Genomic DNA, 20529 nt, shown 5'->3' on the forward strand with positions numbered 1-20529 from the left:
CATCCCTGCCTGTGTCTCAATGTGACTCACTGAGGTAGGTGGAAAGACAGTGCTGGGAAATATCAAATGCCCATAAAGACAGTCAGAATCCTGATCCCCCCAAATCCTCAAAAAGATATTAACTGAATGATTTCATTAAAAATAATGGTAGTTTTTCAGGCACATATTGAGAGCTAGGCACTGCATATATATGTGTATATGTGTACATATATATATATATATATTTGTGGTTGTTGTTTCGTTTTGTTCTCAGAGACAGGGTCTCGCCCTGCCATCCAGGCTAGAGTGCAGTGGCACAATCATAGCTCACTGTAACATTGAACTCCTGGGCTCAGGCGACCCTCCCACCTCAGCCTCCCAAGTAGCTAGGACTACATGCGTGCACCACCATGCCCAGCTAATACTTTAAGTGATATTTTTTTGTAGAGACAGGATCTCACTACATTGTCCAGGCTGGTCTCAAACTCCTGGCCTCAGGCAATACAACTGTGAGCATGATAAGACAAGCTTCCTGAGGGAGGAGCCAAGATGGCCGAATAGGAACAGCTCCGGTCTACAGCTCCCAGCGTGAGCAACACAGAAGATGGGTGATTTCTGCATTTCCATCTGAGGTACTGGGTTCATCTCACTAGGGAGTGCCAGACAGTGGGCGCAGGTCAGTGGGTGCGCGCGCCATGCGTGAGCGGAAGAAGGGCAAGGCATTGCCTCACTTGGGAAGCGCAAGGGGTCAGGGAGTTCCCTTTCCTAGTCAAAGAAAGGGGTGACAGATGGCACCTAGAAAATCGGGTCACTCCCACCCGAATACTGCGCTTTTCCGACGGGCTTAAAAAACGGTGCACCAGGAGATTATATCCCGCACCTAGCTCAGAGGGTCCTACGCCCACAGAGTCTTGCTGATTGCTAGCACAGCAGTCTGAGATCAAACTGCAAGGCGGCAGCGAGGCTGGGGGAGGGGCACCTGCCAGTGCCCAGGCTTGCTTAGGTAAACAAAGAAGCTGGGAAGCTCGAACTGGGTGGAGCCCACCACAGCTCAAGGAGGCCTGCCTGCCTCTGTAGGCTCCACCTCTGGGGGCAGGGCACAGACAAACAAAAAGACAGCAGTAACCTCTGCAGACTTAAATGTCCCTGTCTGACAGCTTTGAAGAGAGCAGTGGTTCTCCCAGCACGCAGCTGGAGATCTGAGAACGGGCAGACTGCCTCCTCAAGTGGGTCCCTGACCCCTGACCCCCAAGCAGCCTAACTGGGAGGCACCCCCCAGCAGGGGCAGACTGACACCTCACACGGCCAGGTACTCCAACAGACCTGCAGCTGAGGGTCCTGTCTGTTAGAAGGAAAACTAACGAACAGAAAGGACATCCACACCAAAAACCTATCTGTACATCACCATCATCAAAGACCAAAAGTAGATAAAACCACAAAGATGGGGAAAAAACAGAGCAGAAAAACTGGAAACTCTAAAAAGCAGAGCGCCTCTCCTCCTCCAAAGGAACGCAGTTCCTCACCAGCAACGGAACAAAGCTGGACGGAGAATGACTTTGACGAGCTGAGAGAAGAAGGCTTCAGGCGATCAAATTACTCCGAGCTACGGGAGGATATTCAAACCAAAGGAAAAGAAGTTGAAAACGCTGAAAAAAATTTAGAAGAATGTATAACTAGAATAACCAATACAGAGAAGTGCTTAAAGGAGCTGATGGAGCTGAAAACCAAGGCTCGAGAACTACTTGAAGAATGCAGAAGCCTCAGGAGCCGATGCGATCAAATGGAAGAAAGGGTATCAGCGATGGAAGATGAAATGAATGAAATGAAGCGAGAAGGGAAGTTTAGAGAAAAAAGAACAAAAAGAAACGAGCAAAGCCTCCAAGAAATATGGGACTATGTGAAAAGACCAAATCTACATCTGATTGGTGTACCTGAAAGTGATGGGGAGAATGGAACCAAGTTGGAAAACACTCTGCAGGATATTATCCAGGAGAACTTCCCCAATCTAGCAAGGCAGGCCAACATTCAGATTCAGGAAATACAGAGAACGCCACAAAGATACTCCTCGAGAAGAGCAACTCCAAGACACATAATTGTCAGATTCACCAAAGTTGAAATGAAGGAAAAAATGTTAAGGGCAGCCAGAGAGAAAGGTCGGGTTACCCTCAAAGGGAGGCCCATCAGACTAACAGCTGATCTCTCGGCAGAAACTCTACAAGCCAGAAGAGAGTGGGGGCCAATATTCAACATTCTTAAAGAAAAGAATTTTCAACCCAGAATTTCATATCCAGCCAAACTAAGCTTCATAAGTGAAGGAGAAATAAAATACTTTACAGACAAGCAAATGCTGAGAGATTTTGTCACCACCAGGCCTGCCCTAAAAGAGCTCCTGAAGGAAGCACTAAACATGGAAAGGCACAACCGGTACCAGCCGCTGCAAAATCATGCCAAAATGTAAAGACCATCGAGACTAGGAAGAGACTGCATCAACTAACGAGCAAAATAACCAGCTAACATCATAATGACAGGATCAAATTCACACATAACAATATTAACTTTAAATGTAAATGGACTAAATGCTCCAATTAAAAGACACAGACTGGCAAATTGGATAAAGAGTCAAGACCCATCAGTGTGCTGTATTCAGGAAACCCATCTCACGTGCAGAGACACACATAGGCTCAAAATGAAAGGATGGAGGAAGATCTACCAAGCAAATGGAAAACAAAAAAAGGCAGGGGTTGCAATCCTAGTCTCTGATAAAATAGACTTTAAACCAACAAAGATCAAAAGAGACAAAGAAGGCCATTACATAATGGTAAAGGGATCAATTCAACAAGAAGAGCTAACTATCTTAAATAGATATGCACCCAATACAAGAGCACCCAGATTCATAAAGCAAGTCCTGAGTGACCTACAAAGAGACTTAGACTCCCACACATTAATAATGGGAGACTTTAACACCCCACTGTCAACATTAGACAGATCAACGAGACAGAAAGTCAACAAGGATACCCAGGAATTGAACTCAGCTCTGCACCAAGCGGACCTAATAGACATCTACAGAACTCTCCACCCCAAATCAACAGAATATACATTTTTTTCAGCACCACACCACACCTATTCCAAAATTGACCACATACTTGGAAGTAAAGCTCTCCTCAGTAAATGTAAAAGAACAGAAATTATAACAAACTATCTCTCAGATCACAGTGCAATCAAGCTAGAACTCAGGATTAAGAATCTCACTCAAAACCGCTCAACTACATGGAAACTGAACAACCTGCTCCTGAATGACTACTGGGTACATAACGAAATGAAGGCAGAAATAAAGATGTTCTTTGAAACCAACGAGAACCAAGACACAACATACCAGAATCTCTGGGATGCATTCAAGGCAGTGTGTAGAGGGAAATTTATAGCACTAAATGCCCACAAGAGAAAGCAGGAAAGATCCAAAATTGACACCCTAACATCACAATTAAAAGAACTAGAGAAACAAGATCAAACACATTCAAAAGCTAGCAGAAGGCAAGAAATAACTAAAATCAGAGCAGAACTGAAGGAAATAGAGACACAAAAAACCCTTCAAAAAATTAATGAATCCAGGAGCTGGTTTTTTGAAAGGATCAACAAAATTGATAGACCGCTAGCAAGATTAATAAAGAAAAAAAGAGAGAAGAATCAAATAGATGCAATAAAAAATGATAAAGGGGATATCACCACCGATCCCACAGAAATACAAACTACCATCAGAGAATACTACAAACACCTCTACACAAATAAACTAGAAAATCTAGAAGAAATGGATAAATTCCTCGACACATACACTCTCCCAAGACTAAACCAGGAAGAAGTTGAGTCTCTGAATAGACCAATAACAGGAGCTGAAATTGTGGCAATAATCAATAGCTTACCAACCAAAAAGAGTCCAAGACCAGATGGAGTCACAGCCGAATTCTACCAGAGGTACAAGGAGGAGCTGGTACCATTCCTTCTGAAACTATTCCAATAAATAGAAAAAGAGGGAATCCTCCCTAACTCATTTTATGAGGCCAGCATCATCCTGATACCAAAGCAGGGAAGAGACACAACCAAAAAAGAGAATTTTAGACCAATATCCTTGATGAACATTGATGCAAAAATCCTCAATAAAATACTGGCAAACAGAATCCAGCAGCACATCAAAAAGCTTATCCACCATGATCAAGTGGGCTTCATCCCTGGGATGCAAGGCTGGTTCAATATACGCAAATCAATAAATGTAATCCAGCATATAACAGAACCAAAGAAAAAACCCACATGATTATCTCAATAGATGCAGAAAAGGCCTTTGACAAAATTCAACAACCCTTCATGCTAAAAACTCTCAATAAATTACGTATTGATGGGACGTATCTCAAAATAATAAGAGCTATCTATGACAAACCCACAGCCAATATCATACTGAATGGGCAAAAACTGGAAGCATTCCCTTTGAAAACTGGCACAAGACAGGGATGCCCTCTCTCACCACTCCTATTCAACATAGTGTTGGAAGTTCTGGCCAGGGCAATTAGGCAGGAGAAGGAAATAATGAGTATTCAATTAGGAAAAGAGGAAGTCAAATTGTCCCTGTTTGCAGATGACATGATTGTATATCTAGAAAACCCCACTGTCTCAGCCCAAAATCTCCTTAAGCTGATAAGCAACTTCAGCAAAGTCTCAGGATACAAAATCAATGTACAAAAATCACAAGCATTCTTATACACCAACAACAGACAAACAGAGAGCCAAATCATGAGTGAACTCCCATTCACAATTGCTTCAAAGAGAATAAAATACCTAGGAATCCAACTTACAAGGGACGTGAAGGACCTCTTCAAGGAGAACTACAAACCACTGCTCAAGGAAATAAAAGAGGATACAAACAAATGGAAGAACAGTCCATGCTCATGGGTAGGAAGAATCAATATCATGAAAATGGCCATACTGCCCAAGGTAATTTACAGATTCAATGCCATCCCCATCAAGCTACCAATGACTTTCTTCACAGAATTGGAAAAAACTACTTTAAAGTTCATATGGAACCAAAAAAGAGCCCGCATCGCCAAGTCAATCCTAAGCCAAAAGAACAAAGCTGGAGGCATCACACTACCTGACTTCAAACTATACTACAAGGCTACAGTCACCAAAACAGCATGGTACTGGTACCAAAACAGAGATATAGATCAATGGAACAGAACAGAGCCCTCAGAAATAACGCCACATATCTACAACTATCTGATCTTTGACAAACCTGAGAAAAACAAGAAATGGGGAAAGGATTCCCTATTTAATAAATGGTGCTGGGAAAACTGGCTAGCCATATGGAGAAAGCTGAAACTGGATCCCTTCCTTACACCTTATACAAAAATTAATTCAAGATGGATTAAAGACTAAAACGTTAGACCTAAAACCATAAAAACCCTAGAAGAAAACCTAGGCATTACCATTCAGGACATAGGCATGGGCAAGGACTTCATGTCTAAAACACCAAAAGCAATGGCAACAAAAGCCAAAATTGACAAATGGGATCTAATTAAACTCAAGAGCTTCTGCACAGCAAAAGAAACTACCATCAGAGTGAACAGGCAACCTACAAAATGGGAGAAAATTTTCGCAACCTACTCATCTGACAAAGGGCTAATATCCAGAATCTACAATGAACTCAAACAAATTTACAAGAAAAAAACAAACAACCCCATCAAAAAGTGGGCGAAGGACATGAACAGACACTTCTCAAAAGAAGACATTTATGCAGCCAAAAAACACATGAAAAAATGCTCCCCATCACTGGCCATCAGAGAAATGCAAATCAAAACCACAATGAGATACCATCTCACACCAGTTAGAACAGCCATCATTAAAAAGTCAGGAAACAACAGGTGCTGGAGAGGATGTGGAGAAATAGGAACACTTTTACACTGTTGGTGGGACTGTAAACTAGTTCAACCCTTCTGGAAGTCAGTGTGGTGATTCCTCAGGGATCTAGAACTAGAAATTCCATTTGACCCAGCCATCCCATTACTGGGTATATACCCAAAGGACTATAAATCATGCTGCTATAAAGACACATGCACACGTATGTTTATTGCGGCACTATTCACAATAGCAAAGACTTGGAACCAACCCAAATGTCCAACAATGATAGACTGGATTAAGAAAATGTGGCACATATACACCATGGAATACTATGCAGCCATAAAAAATGATGAGTTCATGTCCTTTGTAGGGATATGGATGAAATTGGAAATCATCATTCTCAGTAAACTATCGCAAGAACGAAAAACCAAAAACCGCATATTCTCACTCATAGGTGGGAATTGAACAATGAGAACACACGGACACAGGAAGGGGAACATCATACTCTGGGGACTGTTGTGGGGTGGGGGGAGGCGGGAGGGATAGCATTGGGAGATATACCTAATGCTAGATGACGAGTTAGTGGGTGCAGCACACCAGCATGGCACACGTATACATATGTAACTAACCTGCACATTGCGCACATGTACCCTAAAACCTAAAGTATAATAATAATAAATAAATTAAAAAAAAAAAAAAAAAGACAAGGTTCCTGTTCTCAGGTTGCTTACATTCCACTGGAGGAAGCAGCTAGTATGAATGAGAATGAGGGGTGGACAGCAACATTAGAAAGGGTTCTCTCTTGACACATAACATTTTTGCTAATATTTGAAGGAGCCAGCCATGAAGAAAGAGCATTTCAGGCCAGGCACAGCCAGTGCAAACGTCCTCAACACTGGTGAACAGAGGGCAATGTTGTAAGAGAGGGAAGGCTGCAGGTTAAGTCATCTAAGGCCTAGTAAACCAGGATACAGAGTTTGGGTTTTATTTTAAAATAAAAGCTATAGGGGTTTTTATACAGGAAGCAACATAATCTGGTGTACATTTTAAAAGACAACCTAGCTATTTAGTGGAGAATGAATGGTTGGGTAAGGGGCAGCCAGAAGACAGTGAAGATGTTACTGGAGTGATTCAGGCAGGAAAGGATGGTGATTCACAACAGAGAGGGGAGTGGAGAAGAATGGACTTAGCAAATGCTTTGAGTTAGTGACAGAAGGATAAACGGCTTAACAAATGAGCAGAGTGCTTCACTTTCACCCTGGCTCGAGGTCATCCTGTTGAATACATCTCCTCTCACGACTCTGATGGGACCCTCTTGGAGCCCCAGAACCCCCAGGGGACACTCACAGGCTGAGTCTCTTCACCATGCTCTTCCGAGGCTTGGGCGAGGTGGTGCTGGCATCAGCAGCTGCTTCAATCTCACATGACAGGGCATAGCTGAGAAAGAGAAGGGGGCTCCATGAGGTCAAAGTTAGAGAATTGAAAAGCAGACTTAAATTCACGTGATATCCTGGTTTTGTTTTAAAGAAGGCTCTAATTGTTCAAAGTAAAGATATATACAAATGTTGTCCTATCATAAACATCAGGGGGTACTGACTTCATGGCTCGATTTGACACATTTATCTTACGTGCTTCCTCCTTCACCTCCGCTGGCATATGGATTGAGGCTATTTAGTTCTGAGTGTTTCAAATACAAGGATATATATGCACTTTGGCAGCATTAAAAACTAACTCCATTCTGATCATTCTTATCCCACTGCTAGGCCAGTGGAAGAATCTTCCTTCCTCTACTACCTCCCCCTCCTATTTCTTCTCTACTACCTCCTTCCTACTATTTTGTATGTGTGTGTTTGTGCACATGCACATATGACTTAGTTTTATCTAAAGAAAATGAAGAGACTTTTGTAATCTATCTGATCTTCAATGAACAGACATGGGCATTTACATTACTGATAAAGATATATATTTATTTATTTATTTATTTATTTCAGTAGAGATGGGTTTTCACCAGGTTGGCCAGGGTGGCCTACAAATATTTTTTAAATTTTTTAATTGCCAAAACATCCTAAATTAAAAATGCTCCAGATTCAGACCTCTATCTGCCAGGCAGATATAACTGACACAAGCACAAGAGGAATTTATATGTGATTCCAAGTGCCTTTTACGAAAGCTTGTAGCTGTAGACAGTAGATGTATTTCGTTACTGAGTAGGTGGGGAAGGGTGCCCGACATTATACAGCCATCTTCAGAGCTTAGGCTGTAGAGTCAGGCAGACCTGAGTTTGAATCCAAATGCTGTCATTAATTCATTCAAATACTGCTCTAAACCTCAATTTTTTTTTTTTTTTTTTTTTTTGGTAAATACTTATTTTGCTGTCAATTTCACTCTCCCTTATGACAAACTTCCAAAGAAATCCCCCGGGCTAGGGTAGGAATGGGCCAACTTCTTCTGTAAAGGATCACATAGTATTTTAGGCTTTGTAGGCCATATGGTCTCTGTTGCAACTACTCAACTCTGTCTTTACAGCATGAAAGCAACCATAGATGAGATGTAAATGAACGGGCTGTGTTTCAATAAAACCTTATTTATGTAGATACTGAAATTTGAATTTCAAATAACTGTTTTGTGTCACAAAATATTCTTTTTTTGTTCCCCTCCACCCAATCATTTAAAAATGTAAAAACAGGCAGTGGGCCACATATGGCCTGCAGACCAATCTGCCAACGAGCGAGCAGGCTACAGGACAGGCACGTGCTGAGCCAGCGGGCAGGGCACTCAAGTCAACGTGCCTTTCTATGCCCATCCCACTATTTTTAAACTGTTCCTTGTGTCCCTGCCACACCTGAGTGATCACTGTTCCTCCAAATGACAAGCATGTCAGGCCACCAAGCTTTTGCTTGTGTTCTCTCTCGGTCTGGAATGTTCTTTTCCGGTTCTTATGGCAAAATCTTGTTTCTCCTTTACAGCCCAGCCTAAATATTAATGCCTTTATATTTTCTTTATTTTCCCCGATTCTTCCCATAGGTTCTGTAGCAATGTGGTTACCCATCATATTTCAATGTCTCATGAGTCTCTCACCCGCTCTATGTTGAAAGCTTCCTGGAAAGGTACCATCAATTAACAGGAATGACAAACACAGTGACAATGGTGGTGGTGATAACACTGAGGACAAGCATTCTAACAAAGCATTCCCACATAAGATCTTAGTTACGCCTCACAAACAAACATTCTACAGATGAGCATCCTGAAGATAGGGAAGAACAAATGACTTGTTCAAGGTTACAAAGATAAATAAGTGGCCAAGCAAGAGTCTGAAAGTACATCTTGATGCTATCACCTCAGCCTTTCCTGCCACACCACGCGCCTTTGAAAACCAAGGACCTGGAACCTAGCAGCTGCTCACTAAATAGTTGTTGAATAAATGACCCAGCGAGGTATTAAATGCAGCATTTTTCTTGCCAACACTTCAGTTCTACCCCGATGAACGACAGGTGAGCCCACCTCTCCTCCTCTGTCAGGAGCTGCTGCCTCTGGAACCACTGGATGAACCTTTGGTCTGGGGTCATGCAATAGCTGTTGCAGGCAGACTGTAAGAGCTTTATCTGGGCAATCACTTCAAATTCCTAAAGCAGACAGAATACCAAAAATTAAAAAAAAAAGACTGAATAATAAGGCCAACCAAATATAGAATCTTTTCAACATGAAAATACACCACATTAGGATAAAAGATGAAGAAAACCATCTAGGAGGATTCTGAAATACTGCTTCCTTAAAAATAAAGGAGCTAACTAACTCTTAAAAATTCTAACTAGAACTCTCCAAAGTCCTTGTATGCTTTAATTTTTAATCCTCTTTTCTCCTTGACAAAGCAATTTGTATAAAACAAGCTACCAAAGCAACCCAAACTAGTCACTACGTTAAGTCACAGTGGCTTCCTTTTTCTCTTTTTCACTTTCATCCCTGGAATAGAAAAATGATTTTTAAGGTTTTAAGTACTTCATAAAATATATTACTTTCTATTCATATTTCTTAAAAAAAAAAAGAAAAGAAAAGAAAAGAAATTCTTTAAGTCAGGGAGCTCCCAAGATCCCCATCCCCATCTTCCTCAACTTCTTCAAACTTTACCCCTCAATAAATAAGTTTTGGTAGGGCTGAGTATCTAAACACTCCTAGGTCTCATAAAATTGAATGTTTAGATTTCCTGAATCCTTGGGTTTTTACTACACCACTAAATCATTTAACTAAGTCTTTTAAAACTCACAGAGAGGCAAGTACATAATTATGTTGAAAATTATTTATACTTCTTTGGATGTTTCAATAAAAAAAATTTAAGTCAGCAATGGGTATAAGCTTTAGGTTTAGGTTTTACAGTCAAACTTTCCAAAAGTTTAATATCCTAGTCTAAAAAGGAAAGAGATTACCAACCAGGGTTATTCTGAAGTTAAATGACAGAGAGGGAAACTGAGGGGGCAATAACTGAATTTATTATCATTACAGGACATGACAGAAGTAACTCAAGAACTGGCAGATTCTCCAAGTTTCAACTTGCCATCCAGTGACCTCGGCCCTTGGTCTCAGTATCCTCAAGGAATATTTACCATCATGCTAAAGAAAAAAGTATCGTCTATAAGGCACAAAAATTTACATTTGTCCAGGTTAGTATCTTGTTCTGATGAGCCCAGCTTGGTTTAGCTCCTCTATGCCTTTTTGGTTTTAACTTCAATGTCATTTTCTCCTGGAAGTTTCTCTGGCCCTACAAGTTGGAGATAGATACCCCACCTATATACTTCTCTAACACCCACTACTTCTGCTCACAAAACCTTTTCAGGTTGTATTATAACTGCCTATTTATTTGTCTACCTCTCTCCTGGATTGTGAACTTTATGAGGGCAGGGAGCTCTGTTCTTTCTCTGCTATAATTCCCAAACCCCCCATGTTAGGTAGACAGTCAATATTTGTGGAATGTGAAAGTACTGAAAAATAACGAGAGTACTACAGGGTGAAGTTATTATTTTGCTCACTCATTTTCCTTTGAGTCTTTCAAATATCTATTTAAATACACCATTTGAATATGAAAATCACAGAAAAATTTCAAGACTGTTTTATCTTGAATAGCACAGTTCAGAACTGTGCTATCCACAGAAAGACTGAAATTGATGTTGAGCACACCTTCCTATGCTGACACGAAAGGAAAAGAATAACTACCTACACCGAAGACGAAGACCATTTCCTTTCCTCTCTCAAGTAGACCCACGAGAGTTTACCATCTTTATTAACTCTTCTATGTCATTTACTCATCAGAAACCCCTTAGGGTAAACCTGGTTTTTATTTTAATTGGCAAATTAAAAAATTGTTTGTATTTATGGTGTGCAACATGATGTGCAACATGATTTTCTGAAACGTACATACCATGGAATGGCTAAATCAGGCTGACTAACATATGCATTACTTCACATATTTATTTGTGATAAGAATACTTAAAGTCTACTCTTAGTAATCTTCAAGTATAAAATACATTGTTATTAATTATAGTGGCGAGCCTGCTATTGCTGAAGCTAATTGTAAAGGAGATAAGGAGTGGGCAGGGAGGAAGTGTGGGCTTTGGGGCATCAGGACAGGATGAGAACCCTGGCTTTGCCACCAAGAGATTCTGGTCCAGTAATTTAATCTCTTGAGTCCTAGCTTCCTCACCGTTGAACTGAGGTAGGTTTGCAATTTGGTTTGCAATTTGGTTTGCAAATTTGGTTTGCTTCATAGGCTGGTTTGCAAATTTGGTTTGCCTCAAAGGCTATGCAATTTGGTTTGCAAATTCAAAACCTACCTCATAAGGCTAGAGATAAAACCTACGTCATAAGGCTAGTGGGGGATAATGTATAGGAGCATGCCAAGCAAAATGGTATATGATAAACGTTCAATAGGTGCTAACTCATTTTTTTCTGCCTCTACAAAAAAACTTAAGTCCCCATTTCTTTCATTTTTTTCATGCTCAGACAAAGGAAAACAGAAAACCACAGCCAACAACTCTACTTACCCTTCTCCTTTTCTCAAAGTTTATCAGTCCACCCTAAAAGAAATTTTAATAAAAAGAGTGACCAACCAAGTTACTTTAAAACACAGCCTTATGTTGTTACAGGTCACATTAAAATAGATCAAAGGGGTGATAAAGTCACAATTATCAATGATCCTATAATTATGACTACTGTGGAAGAAGAGAGTCCTGTTTTACTTTTTAAAAAATTATTATTATAAGGCAGGATAGGCAGAAAGCCTTCTCTTGAAATGTCTGAAACCAACTAAAATAGTAATGATAAATAATTACAAATCAGGATCCAAAGACACTTGCAGAACCAGTAAAGATAAAAGCTTGAGTAAATATTCCATTACACTTTTTTCCCTTACCAAAAGCAACTAAAACAGATGGTCATTGACTCATATGGTTTATCAAAAGGGAAGTCATTTCTCCATAGCATCATGAAAAGTTAAGTTTCAATTCTTCATCCCCTCAGCTCCTATTCTCAGTAGGCTGAATTTAACTTCTAAATCTTTGGTTACTCCCCAAAATTCCCCAACACTGATGGGTGTTTCCTGAGATAAGCTGAGGAAGAGGATGTGAAGAGACATAGAAGTCAGGAAACGCAAAATGAATAAATGTGTCCACAACACTGTGGCAAATCCAAAGGTAGGTAGATGCAAAGTAACTTCTACTTCTTCTAATTAAGATACAATAAAAGCAGGCTGGTTGCATATGATAACAAGGGGGTAGTATATGCTGAAATATACAAGCTATCTTTCAATTTCATTTCAAATTTGAAATTTCTTCTTCACTTAATATTTTATTGCTGCTACTAACAAGCTATTTATCTGAGTTTTCATGTATTTTCCCTTTCAGAGAAGACGGGGAATGAAGGGAGTAGGGGTAGAGAGAGGGGGAACAGAGAGAACGAGGGACAGGGGGACAGAGAGAGAGAGAGACAGAGAGAGAGAAAAATACCCCACAGCAGGTAGCAATACAAAAAGAAAAGCATATTTGAAAAATCACAAATTTGACTAACTCTCTACCCCACCAAGTAGTCCTACTCAACATTAAAGTCTTGTGGGGTTTTTTGTTTGTTTGTTTGTTTGTTTTTGTTTGAGACCGAGTCTCACTCTGGCACCTAGGCTAGAGTGCAATGACACGATCTCGGCTCACTGCAACCTCTGCCTCCCGAGTTCAAGTGATTCTCCTGCCTCAGCCTCCAGAGTAGTTGGGATTATAGGCACCTGCCACCATGACCGGCTAATTTTTGTATTTTTATTTATTTATTATTTTTCTTTTTTTTGAGACGGGGTCTTGCTCTGTTGCCCAGGCTGGAGCGCAGTGGCGCAATCTCGGCTCACTGCAACCTCCGCCTCTCAGGTTCAAGCAATTCTCCTGCCTCAACCTCCTGAGTAGCTGGGACTACAGGCATGTGTCACCATGCCTGGCTGATTTTTGTGTTTTTAGTAGAGATGGGGTTTCACCATGTTGCCCAGTCTGGTCTCGAACTCCTGACCTCGTGATCTGCCTGTCTCAGCCTCCCAAAGTGCTGGGATTACAGGCGTGAGCCACCGCACCCAGCCTAATTTTTGTATTTTTAGTAGAGACAGGGTTTCACCATGTTGGCCAGGCTGGTCTTGAACTCCTGACCTCAGGTGATTCGCCTGCCTTGACCTCTCAAAGTGCTGGGATTACAGGCATGACCCAACGCGCCTGGCCTTAAAGTCTTGTTCAAACCCAAACCCACTACTTCATAAGCCCTATTTATCACAACCCCTCATAAGAGTTAATTGTGGGCCGGGTGCAGTGGCTCAACGCCTGTAATCCCAGCACTTTGGAAGGCCAAGGTGGGCAGATCATCTGTGGTCAGGAGTTCAAGACTAGCCTGGCTAATATGGTGAAACCCTGTTTCTACTAAAAATACAAAAACTTAGCCGGGCGTGGTGGTGCACGCCTAATCCCAGCTACTTGGGAGGCTGAGGCAGGAGAATTGCTTGAACCCGAGAGGCAGAGATTGCAGTGAGCCAAGATCGTGCCATTGCACTCCAGCTTGGACAACAAGAGCAAAACTCCATCTCAAAAAAATAATAATAATTGGGATCTCCCATGTTCTCTCAATGCATTTGTTTGAATTTCTATTATTACTATCGTTCACTGCTTATTTTGATACATTAATTACTTCCACTGGATTTTGAGCCACTTCTGGTGTTAGTCTTTGGTGTTATTCTTTGTACTCCTCCTAACAGCTAGCACAATGCCATGTACTTTTGGACCTTCAAAAGATACTAAGAGAAGTTAACTAGTCTTTAGGGTATCCAGTGAGAAGGCTGCAGGCCCAATCACACCACCCACATGGAACTCACCTCGATGTAGTCCTGCAGGGCAGTGTCAAGCATGGTCAGGTCAGTCAGGAAGGTGCCCAGGTAGGGCACAGTTCCCTGCATCACACCCTGAAGAGCAACCAAAGCAAAACTGTCCTTATTGTTATTGAAAAGTTGAAGGGTTTTAGGAATCTTCAAGCTGCAGCAAATGGACGTATTCAAGGCCTAACTGCGGGCCAGTGATGCTAACCTCCATGAATAACATTTTTAAAATTTCTACACAAATAGGATAGAAACTCCATGATCTAATGTCTAACTTGTGAAATCACGAAAACCAAGCCTCAAAGCCAGGAGATCATACACATCTGTTCAAAAGTGTTGGCTGTGGGGTTTATGTTTTGCTTTGGTTCAAGTGAGAAGGATGTCTGTTCTCTTTCAGCGCATGGGGACATTCCTGGTAGTTTGGGATGGCACTGGATAGTCATTGCCTCACCATTGGCTGTTGTACACAGAGGAGTATGTACCACAAAAGTATGGGGCATCACTATTAAAATAACCCCTTGGGCTAGACTTGGTGACTAACTCTCAAATAATAGAGGAGGGAAAGAGAAAAACAGTAACTTCTGAGGGAGAACCTGGCAAACTCTTCCTTAACCAAGTAATAAAGTTCAACATCATTCGTGTCACCATCAACACGACACCAGATGTCACGCTGAAACCATTCATTCACTCCTTGATGTGCTGTGATGAGAAGGGTACTTTACTCTGTGCTATTCTTTCTAAAAATCCAGAAGCTCAGTCTAATCACTAGAAAACAGCAGACAACCTCAAACTGTGGAACATTCTACAGAATACCTGGATAGACTCCTTAAGACCACCAAGGTCATAAAAAACAGTCAAGAAAACACTGTCGTAGACCTGAAGAGACAGGGGTGAGAGACAACAAAATGCAGTTGGTATGCTGGATTGGGTCCTGGAACAGATAAGAAGATACTAGTGGAATACTGGTGAAATCCAAACAAAGTCTAGATTTTAGTTAATAGTATTATGCCAGTGTCAGTTTCTTAGTATTGACAAGTGTGCTATGGTTTTAGAAGATGTTAACAATGAGGGAAACTGCACTTCTAGCTTTGCAGCTTTTCTGTAAATCTAAACTTATTCCAGAATAAAAAGTTGGAAATGAAGGTGGAGGCACTTCTACCTACAACTGCAGGGATACACTATATTCATTTCACTAAATCTCCTTTAAAATCGTCTCTCTTCTTCAATAAGCCACCAAGGCACTAAATATCCTAAAGGAAAAGTAAAAAGCGGTCCCCATGGATCCCTTATCCTAAATCTCATCAAGCCAATTCTGGAAATTTTGGCAGGAACACAAACCCTCAAACAGGGTAAAGCCAGGCTGCTTGACATGAGGTTGGCTGCTTCCTCAGCCAGAACTGCTTTGTGAGGTTCATACCAAGGAGGGTTTTGTCCTTCAGGAACTCACTGTCAGCTGCAGTGTGTCCTTCCCATTCTGTGTACAAGGTCTCATCCTGTACTAAAATAATCTATTTTTTTGGTAACAGCTATTTTTAGCTTGTCTTTGAACAACAAAAAAAGTTTCTAACACTGTGAATGTTTTATAGGCTTCATGTTGCAGAAGAGTCCTATCATTTAAAAACATTTCTTACTTACGTTGAGCTTTCCAAAGAAAGAGAAAACCCTCTTAAAGCAGAATATTTAGAGTTTGTCAGTCTCTAATCTCCTCCCTCTGGTCTTCCACACTTTATGCTAACAGTCAGAAGTTTAAAATGAAGCTAAAGTTGATAATAACTATCTTTCAGTCTTCAGGAGGGAGGCATGACGCTCCTTTAAATATTAAAAAACTATAAAGATTTGGTTAGCCTTGGGCTTAGTAAGGAGAGCTGGGCAATGGCTAGAGGGTTTAGAACAAATGAAAAGATCTCTGAGTACAAGGACCAGGGCCCTGTGGAGAAGATACTCTTTCTCCTTGGTCACCATGTTTCAGAAGCTGACTACAGTAGGAAGCTCTCAGGCCAAGGTGGAGCAGCTTCTAAGTGCAGGAGTGGGTGGAAGAGACTGCAGGAGGGAGGAAGTCTACCTGCTGTAGACTCCCCCTCACCTTCAGAAAACAACTTTGCCAGAAAACAGATTTGCCACCCAGTGCTTACTTCCTATTAGTTGAATGGGGGTAATCATCTCTCTCCTATAGACCTCCCAGGGCTATTGAGAACAAATGGGGTAGAGAATGGGAGACCCTTTCTGAAAGCCTGGGTGCCCTGTTGACTGAAGGTGCCAGTGCCGTGTGGGAGCCCAGACACACATGGCCCTTCTCCTCTGTGAGCTGTCAGGGAAGACGAGGGCCAGACATACCATGTCCTTCTGGAGCTGCAGCCGCCTCTGGGTACGCTTCTGGTTTTCTTTCACACTGCTGTCCAGGTTTGCAAATTTTGAGGTTCCTTCCTAAGAAACAGAAATGCACACAGAGGGAATTGATACAGGATGCCACAATGGTAAGAAGTAAAGAGGCATCCAGTTTCTCGCACACAACCCTGCATAACTCTCGCTCGGAATGCCATGCAAAATGAAGAGGCCTCCAGCAGGCTCTCACAATGTATATTATGCAAATACTTGGCTGGCTTGTTGCAAGTTGCCTATTTATAATGAGGCTGGTGGACTTGGATTTTCTTGTTCTTCCCCCAACTTTGTTTTTTTTTTGAGACGAAGTCTCGCTCTGTTGGGCAGGCTGGAGTGCAGCGGCGCAATCTCAGCTCACTGCAACCTCTGCCTCCCGGGTTCAAGTGATTCTCCTGCCTCAGCCTCCCGAGTAGCTCGGATTAGAGGAATGTGCCACCACCTAGCTAATTTTTATATTTTATTTTATTTTTTGTTTTTAGTAGAGATGGGGTTTCGCCATGTTGGCCAGGCTGGTCTTGAACTCCTGATCTCAGATCATCCACTTGCCTCAGCCTCCCAAAGTGCTGGGATTACAGGCGTGAGACAGCCACCACACCTGGCCTTCCCCTTACTTTGTAAGAAGATCACCTGATTTGGTTATGAAAGCAATCATCAATACAAGCCAGGCAATTCTCATAAATGAAGACATTTTTACAGATCCCAAATTAAACTCAAAGTAATCAGATATCCTGAAAACAAAGATCGACTTCCTCAGTACATTTTGTGATTTCTCGATCTTGGCCTGAAATGGATGTGCCAGCATTCTGTGAAAGAAAGGGACTACTTCTGTAGCATTTCTTAGCTAAATGAAACTTTTGCACCGGAAGTTTTCTGAGGAAGTCCAATATTGTACTACATGACCAATCCATAAAAGTCGAACTTTCACACATCCCCAGCTCCCAGTCAGTTCTTCTAAATTGCCTCTCAGGTTTGGAACTCTTACAAATCAGTCCTTCCTCCTGGTACCTGAGGACACATGGCTACCCTTTCTCTCCTCCTGTCTATTTTAACAACAAACTCTTCTATGTAATGAATAATCATGAATTTGCTGACTGAACATTAAGTGCTTTTGGTTTTGCGGTTTTAGGGTCTTGTTAAGTTCTCATTTTCCAGGAACTGCATGAATGGGGGGTAAATTGCACAATTCAGTAGTATATAACTTCTATACTAGTTTTTCCTTAGTCACTTTTCCTGAGATTTATGTATTACCACAGCACGTGACCTTCCACTACTGTACAACCGCAAAAGGGTTTTTTTCAGTGGCTTGGCCTTGCTGATAGTGACAGAGCATGAACATGTTCCATCTCTCACCAGCCTTAACTCAGGTCCCAGGTACACTACTGGGACAGAACCCACAGTGACTCATTATCTATTTAAGTTCTTCCCACCACAAATGATAATAAAGAGAGCTACTATTTAATGATCTCCCACTCATAGTTTTTCCCAGGGATGAATGAAAATAGCCTATACTGGACATGGTGGCATACGCCTGTAATCCTAGCTACTCAGAAGGCTGAGGCAGGAGGGTCGCTTGAGCCCAGGAGTTCAAGTCCAACCTGAGCAACATAGTGAGACCCCACCTCTAAAAAAAAGAAAGCAGCCTAATATGCGCCTTTCCTGTGCTAGATAGTTGTGAGTCCTCCGAAATTCTTGAGAATTTGCTTAGAGTGAGAAATCAATTATGTCTGACTTCAATAAGAGTGCCCACCTCTTTCCGGTGTGTAGGTCTTTCTGGTCTCCCTCCAGTATGTCAGTTATGGGCAGAGGAATAATGTATCGGAAATTATTGTAGACATGGCTAAAATTCCTAAAGAGGATTTCTGAAAAGTTCAAAGGCTCCTAAGAATCACAGAATAACAGAGGTGAAAGGGATCTCAAAAGAGCACTTAAGACAACCTCCTCATTAGACAGGAGAGAGAAACGCCTGAGATGGGGAGCTACAAGACTTGTTGATTCCATGACTTTATGATTTCATGAGAATGAGATTCCATCCCTGCTAGAGATCTAAAAAGACTGACGAGTCCCAATTATTCCAAATGAGGTGTCAACTCAAAATCCACTTATCTGCCACATCCAGCAGTTTCAGTTTTTCCTTCCTCAGCCCCAAATCTCCTACTCTGCAACGTCGCACAACACCAATCCCTTGAACCTTCTTGAAGGTTTTCATAGGTTTTTGTGACTGTATCACTCATTCTCTCCCCCTGCCTCCTCTGCTGTTCTCATATTCTCTTAGTGATTCTTCTTCTTGTCAAAGTCATCCTCTTGTTTTTTGCTGTACTCATGTCTTTGGAAATACTATCCAATCTCATGACTTTAATCATCACCTATGTTTGGATAAATGCCAAATCTCCCTCTTCCTCCATCAATCTCCTCCCTCTCTCTCTCCTTTTATCTCCTCCTCTGCCCTTCTCTTCACTCTCCGTCTCTATAGTGCAAATGGCTTGCTTAAGTCTCACCTTTTCTTTATATCCATCTTTAGCAGAGTTCAGCTACCCTCATCCATGCTGTTCTTGGGCTTCAGAGAGCCCTCTTCTACTAGGTCTAGATGGAACTTGTCTACTAGACTCTGGATCCATCTCCATAAATGTTGGTTAACTTAAGCTCAGTAGCTACCAGCAATTATAGCTCAGAACTGTCACAGTTGTAACAGACTCTTGCTCTAACTTTGAGTTTAGCATGTTTTGGAGTATCACTGAACATACGTCTCCATTAGGGTTGAATTTCTGGGGCTTTCTAGCAGTCCTTTATATAAAGTCAACCAAAAAAATTCTTACCAAGAGTCATGAGAACCAAGATTTAGTGGCATTCTGCTTTCTTTCCTGATGTCTTGAAATTTCCAGACTATAATTCACCTGCTTAGAATTACCCAGGTTTCAGAAATCATAAGGACATAGCAGGTTTAAGATAGTCTTTGAGAGGAAATGAAACATTTTTAAAAACAATTAAAAGGAAAACCACAGATTTTTGCTAATTATCACGTTGCCTGGGCCATATTATATAAGCGGCATGTTACAACTTCCCAGAAGAAGAGAAGTTAGGTCATTTAAAACTAAGAGTCCAAGAGTTTGAGACCAGCCTGAGAAAAATAGTGAGACTACATATCTACAAAAAATAAAATAAAATAAAACTATTATATTATTACCCAACCATAAATCAGTATAAACCCAGGAGTAACACTAGAAACAGAGGCCAGTAGTTTTTCCTAGTGACTCTTTTGAGAACCTAAGTACCTTGTGATTCCATTTAAAAAAAAAATGTGCTGACAATTTACATGCAGAATTAGACACTTCACATGAAGAATGATTAACAAAAATGACTGGAAAAGGACCTACAGATATACATGGACTGCCCAAAGCATTTCACTGTCATTAATGATAATGCACAGACCACATGAATTCACAGCCAAGTTTTTCATTTCTTTGGAATTTGAGTCATATCTATAAGAAATTTAATTTAGAGTACTGGGGTAACTTCTGCATTTAAGAAAGGTTTATGGGATCTTTAATGTCTCGATACAGCTTCACTTCTAAGCCTTCAGCCAGAAGGCTGCTACCAGGCAATGAGCTGCACAGTATTCAATTTATCTACTTTGGAAGGAAGACTCAGGGCTGTTTGGATTTGAATGTGTGGCTCCAGTTAGTCTAGCTTCATACTGCTGACAGGGAGACCACTAAGCCATCTCCTTCCAGCCAGATGGGTTTCCATTTAAAGTATGCAAAGCCAGCGGCATGTGAAGCAGGGAGTAACACGATCTCAGCAATGATTGTTTAGTGTGCAGTTAATCAGGTAGTCCAAATCCAAAGTCAGACATCAGCACATACTGCCCTTCTCATATCACCTACTCCAAGAAGGGCTAATAGTGGGCATAT

At 41.3% G+C, this 20529-nt stretch overlaps 1 protein-coding gene across 5 annotated transcripts in view; it reads right to left on the bottom strand.

The window, feature by feature from the left end:
- The window catches only part of RGL1 (ral guanine nucleotide dissociation stimulator like 1), a 305456-nt gene that overhangs the window by 20102 nt on the left and 264825 nt on the right, over positions 1–20529 (bottom strand). For all 5 annotated transcript variants that reach the window (XM_054443341.2, XM_054443321.2, XM_054443311.2 and 2 more), the window contains 5 exons: positions 16577–16666; positions 14243–14329; positions 11895–11927; positions 9364–9485; positions 7210–7299 (listed from right to left, as the gene is read on the bottom strand). In XM_054443341.2, coding sequence (XP_054299316.1) covers positions 7210–7299; positions 9364–9485; positions 11895–11927; positions 14243–14329; positions 16577–16666 — 422 coding nt within the window. The remainder of the gene's footprint in view (positions 1–7209; positions 7300–9363; positions 9486–11894; positions 11928–14242; positions 14330–16576; positions 16667–20529) is intronic.

Source organism: Pongo pygmaeus, chromosome 1, assembly GCF_028885625.2.
Source record: "Pongo pygmaeus isolate AG05252 chromosome 1, NHGRI_mPonPyg2-v2.0_pri, whole genome shotgun sequence".
Taxonomy (NCBI): Eukaryota; Metazoa; Chordata; class Mammalia; order Primates; family Hominidae; genus Pongo; species Pongo pygmaeus.